The sequence below is a fragment of the Otolemur garnettii genome, unplaced genomic scaffold (assembly GCF_000181295.1).
Source record: "Otolemur garnettii isolate 467f Iridium unplaced genomic scaffold, OtoGar3 scaffold00040, whole genome shotgun sequence".
NCBI classification, from domain to species: domain Eukaryota; kingdom Metazoa; phylum Chordata; class Mammalia; order Primates; family Galagidae; genus Otolemur; species Otolemur garnettii.
In genome coordinates, this window is record NW_003852435.1 from 701,416 (window position 1) to 707,125 (window position 5,710).

A 5,710-nucleotide genomic window follows, 5' to 3' on the forward strand; every position below is an offset into this window, starting at 1 on the left:
AAAAAAAAAAAAAAAAGATAATTACGCTGATATGCAGAGAAAAGCAGAGCTGGGAAATAGAGAATCTCATTTATTTTGAAAATAGATGGTTTCTAGAACTTCTAACTGTGCTAAAAATACACATTTAATGTCATTTTTATTTGCTTCTCCTGTTTTGTATTTTCCCTTAGACTGCCAACAATGGTGAGAATGCTAGTAACCACTTCAGCTGATGAGATATTGATTCTTGGCTTTTTATTCTTATTTTATAGTACACAAAATTAGGCTTAAAGAAAGGATCAGTATCTCGGTGAAACCAAACTATTATGTAAGTGGTGGAGTTTGGATTAAAACCCAGGCCTATTTGACATTAAACCTACATTCTCTTCCCCTATGATGACTTTGCTTCCAGGCAAAACTAAGAAATGGCATTAGCCAAGCAGAGAAAGACTTGAGTAATGAAAAGCAGGAGGGTTTGGTCATTGGACAAATGGATCTGTGGTCCAGAAAGTTCTAACACATATTCTGCTGAATCTCAGCACTTTGTCTTGTATTATGATATAGTGACCAAACCATAGTATTACATCTGTCTTTTTTTTTTTTTTTTGAGACAGTCTCCTTTTGTTGCCCCCAGTAGACTGCCATGGCATCATAGCTCACAGCAACCTCAAACTCTTGGGCTCGAGTGATTCTCTTGCCTTAGTCTCCTGAGGTGCTCTCAACAGTGCCCAGCTATTTTATTTTAGAGATGGGGTCTCACTCTAGCTCAGGCTGATCTTGAACTGGTGAGTTCAGGTGATCAACCTGCTTTGACCTACCAGAGGGCTGGGATTATAGGCGTGAGCCACCCTGCCTGGCCCTCACAGTATTACTTCCTTTTTTTTTTTTTTTGCGGTTTTTGGCTGGGGCTGGGTTTGAACCCGCCACCTCTGCCATATAGGGCTGGCACCCTACTCCTTTGAGTCACAGGCGCTGCCCCACAGTATTACTTCTTAAAGTGAGATTATGAGAGTGTTAAAAAAAGAGTGCTAGGGAAGCTCCTTACTGAAGGTTAATAAGAGTCAGTAATTTACCTAAAAATTAAGTCAACTGAGAAAAAATATAGGCAAAGGCTTCCATTTCCCTTTTAAAAAGTGAGAAAATACAATATACCCTTGTAGAGGAAAAGAAATTTGTATCTGAAGAAAAATAAGACATGAGTCTTCAAGCAGAGCATCAGAAATCTACAATCCTCCAAAATCTAAAATTTTTTGAGTGCTCACTGGTGGGTGGCGCCTGTGGCTCAAAGGAGTAGGGTGCCAGCCCCATATGCCAGAGGTGGCAGGTTCAAACCCAGCCCCAGCCAAAAATTGCAAAAAAAAAAAAAAAGAAAGTGCTCATTGGAATATTTTAGATATCTGGATTTGGGATACTCAACTGGTTAATATTTAAAATGAAAATAGCCTGAAATCCAAAACCACTTCCAGTCCCAAGCATTTGGATAAGGCATGCTCAACTTGTACAGAGAATATGCCTTCTTTTCAAATAATTTTAGAACATTTACATAAAAATGATATAAACATGGGTGGGGCCTGTGGCTCAAAAGAGTAAGGCGCTGGCCCCATATGCTGGAGGTGGCAGGTTCAAACCCAGCCCCAGCCAAAAACTCCAAAAAAATAAAAGATATAAACACTTTCACCAAATCATAATCATTTCCAAATTCAAAAATTACAAAGGTTATATCTGAACATAGTATAATAAAAGTGGAAGATGGTAAGTAAAAATGCCTACCCATCTAGATATTTAAAAAATATAAGTATTTTTATATTTATTGTCTAGATATAAAATACTTTTCTGAAAACCCACCAAGTCAGAAAGTAAGCAAAAACACAGTATTAAGCTTTTTTTTTTTTTTTTTTGACAGAGCCTCAAACTATCCCCCTGGGTAGAGTGCCGTGGCATCAAAGCTCACAGCAACCTCCAACTCCTGGGCTCAAGCGAAGTCTCCTGCCTCAGCCTCCCAAGTAGCTGGGACCACAGGCGCCCGCCACAACGCCCGGCCATTTTTTGGTTGCAGCTGTCATTATTGTTTTGGTGGGCCCAGGCTGGATTCGATCCCGCCACCTTAGGTGTATGTGGCTGGCGCCTTAGCCACTTGAGCCACAGGTGCCGAGCCTTAAACTTTTCAAAAAACCAATGAAATCAAGAAATGTCCACTCAGTTTACAGGCTATATGGGCTAGAGACAAATAACCCTATTTATTTTCATTAAGAAATAAGAATATTGGGCAGTTCCATAACTCAGTGGGTAGGGCACCGGCCACACACACCAAGGCTGGTGGGTTCGAACTTAGTCTAGGCCAATAAACAATAACAACTGCAACAACAACAAAAATAGTTGGGCATTGTGGTGGGCACCTGTAGTCCCAGCTACTTGGGAGGTTCATGCTAGAGAATTGCTTACGCCTAAGACTTTGAGGTTACGGTCAGCTGTGATGCCATGGCATTCTCCCCAGGGCGACAAAATGAGACTGTCTCCACAAAAAAAAAAAAAAAAAGAAAAGAAAAAGACTATTTAATAAAAAAATTTACCTAAAAATTAAGTCAATTGAGAAGAAAATATGGGCATAGGCTTCCATGTCCCCTTTAAAAAGTGGAAAGTGGCCAAGCGAGGTGGCTAATGCCTATAATCCTAGCATTCTGGGAGGCCAAGGCAGGTGGATTGTTTGAGCTCACGGGTTTAAGACCAGCCTGAGCAAGAATGAGACCCAGTCTTGAAAAATAGCTGGACGTTATGGCAGGTGCCTGTAGTCCCAGATACTGGAGAGGGTGAGGCAAGGGAATCGCTTGAGCCTAAGAGTCTGAGGTTGCCATGGCACTCCACTGGGGGCGATAAAGTGAGACTCTGTCTCAAATAAACCAACCAACCAAACAAACAAAAAACCCCCAAACCAAAACCAACCTACCAAACAAAACCAGAAAATGTAGAAATAACCTAAATATCCCACAATAGTGGAATGACTTACTAAAATCAAAGTATATCTGAATGATGAAAGAGTATATAAAAATATGCTCATAACATTTTAGCCTAATAGAAAAATGGTGATGTAGATTAAATGGGTGGAAAAAAAAAGAAACTGAGAAAAATACCTTAAACCTTTATGAAACTAGGCTAATCCACTTATAAAGTTGGACACAGTCAGGACCCAGTGGATCGTGCCTCTAATTCTATCACTCTGAGAGGTCAAGGTAGGCGCATTGCGAGCTTAGAAATTCCAGACCAGTCTGAGCAGAGTGAGATCCCTCTCTCTACTAAAAATAGAAAAAGTAGCTGGGCATGGTGGCGGTGCCTGTAGTTCTAGCTACTTGGGAAGCTGAGGGAGGAGGATTGCTTGAGCCCAGAAGCCTAAGGTTACTCTCTCTTGTCTAAGAAAAAAAAGTAAAAGTAAAAAAAAAAAAAAAAAAAAAAATAGGGGCGGTGCCTATAGCTCAAAGGAGCAGGGTGGCTGCAACAAATTTCCGGAGGTGGCGGGTTCAAACCTGACCCCAGCCAAAAACTGCAAAAAAAAAAAAAAAAAGACTGGCATCATTTGAAGGACCAGTGTGAAACAAACAAACAAAAAGAGACAGGTAGACAGATAAACAAATAAATAAATAAATAAAGTTTGATATAATCTGCCAGGCACGGTGGCTCATGCCTGTAATCCTAGCACTCTGGGAGGCTGAGGCTGGGGGACTGCTTGAGCTCAGGAATTTGAGACCAGCCTGAGCAAGAATAAAACCGTGTCTTTGCTAAAAACAGAAAAAATTAGCTGGTTGTTGTGGCATGTAGTTATAGTCTCAGGTACTCAAAGGCTGAGGCGGGAAGAGTGAGAAGTTATCCCTTTAAAAAAAGGTTTGGTGTCCATGGCACCAGCCATATACACCCAGGTTGGCAGGTTCCAACCAGCCTGGGCCAGTTAAACAATGATAACTATAACAAAAAAATAGCTGGGCATTGTGGCAGGCACCTGTAGTCCCAGCTTCTTTGGAGGCTGAGGCAAGAGAATCTCTTAAGCTCAAGAGTTTGAGGTTGCTTTGAGCTGTGACACCATAGTACTCTACTGAGGGTGACATAGTGAGACTCTGTCTCAAAAAAAAAAAAAGAAAAAGTCATATTTTGGGCTCAGTGCCTATAGCTCAGCAGCTAGCATGTCAGACACATATACTAGAGTTGGTGGTTTCAAACCCAGGCCGGGCCTGCCAAATAACAACAACTACAACCAAAAAATAGTTGGATGTTGTGGCGGGAGCCTGGAGTTCCTTGGGAGGCTGAGGCAAGAGAATCACTTAAGTCCAAGATTTGGAAGTTGCTGTGAGCTGTGATGCCACAGCTCTCTACTGAGGGCAACAAAGTGAGACTGTCTCAGAAAAAAAAAAAAAAAAGTCATATTTAGGTAGGAATTGAAACAATCATTACCTTACTTTGTAAAGTAACCACTAGTTAACATTTTAAAATATTCAAAAGCAAATTTAACTAGAAAAAATTAAAACCTCTCTAGAAATAAAAAAATGAGCCACACTTTCACTAAGCACATCATCCTTGAAACTGGTTACTATAATTTGTGGAAGTACTGGGATATAAAATATCATGTTTCCCTGAAAATAAGATGCAAAAAATAAGCCCTTGCAGGATTTCTATGCATTTGTTAAATATAAGCCCTTCTCCGATAATAAGATCCAGATATGCTGCATAGCCACGCCATGCATTCTGGCGCGGAACGGTAAGGAAGACTGGAATACATTTTATCTGCCACAGCTCCTTTCTCTGAGCCCTTCGCACTTGCATGGGTGCACGTGTGGTAACCATGGTCACAGGCATCCCATTGTGCATGTGCGAATGGCTAGGGGAAAGGAGTTTAGGCATCACTAGTGCCAGTTCCCCCAACAAGGTCAGCTCCCCCTGTCAGGTTCCAAAAGAAGATGACTTAACTGTATTTGAATAAATGTAGATTGTTGTATTATACTTAATAAAAATAAGATATCCCCTGAAAATAAGCCCTACTGTGTCTTCTTGAGAAAAAATAAATGTAAGACAGTGTCTTATTTTCCGGGAAACACGGTACTTGTAGTAACAGTGGGATTAAAGTTTCAGGTACTTACTGAGACTCAGCCTCTTGTTTAATTGCTTGCCATTCTCCATATGGGTTTGATTTTTTAAGAGTTTTGGATTTTTCTTCATTTGAACCTGATGAATTCTGCTTTTGGATACTTTTTTCTTTCTTTGTTTCTGGGTCAATTCCCTCATCACTATTTTTTTTTTCCTGAAATGTAAAAGTCAAGAAATTACATATTCAAGTAAAGAAAAAGTAAGTAAAGTAAAAGTCAAGAAATTACAATTCAAGTAAAACTACCAAGACAGAAACAAAATTTTCTTAATGCTTTTAAAAGTCTTGTTATAGATTTATGAAATAAAATACATTAAGTCCCTTAAGAATTTAAATTTGGGGCGGTGCCTGTGGCTCAAAGGAGTAGGGTGCTGGCCCCATATGCTGGAGGTGGCAGGTTCAAACCCAGCCCTGGCCAAAAACTGCAAAAAATAAAATGAATAAATAAATAAATAAAAATGTTAAAAACAGGCTCAGTGCCTGTGGCTCAAGTGGCTAAGGCGCCACCCACATACACCTAAGGTGGTGGGTTCGAATCCAGCCCAGGCCCGCCAAAACAACAATGACAGCTGCAACCAAAAAAAAAAAAAAAAATAGCCGGGCGTT

At 40.3% G+C, this 5,710-nt stretch overlaps 1 protein-coding gene across 1 annotated transcript in view; it reads right to left on the reverse strand.

Moving 5' to 3' along the window:
- The window catches only part of WBP4 (WW domain binding protein 4), a 28,493-nt gene that overhangs the window by 1,114 nt on the left and 21,669 nt on the right, over positions 1-5,710 (reverse strand). The window contains exon 9 of the mRNA XM_003790148.3: positions 5,100-5,260. Coding sequence (XP_003790196.1) covers positions 5,100-5,260 — 161 coding nt within the window. The remainder of the gene's footprint in view (positions 1-5,099; positions 5,261-5,710) is intronic.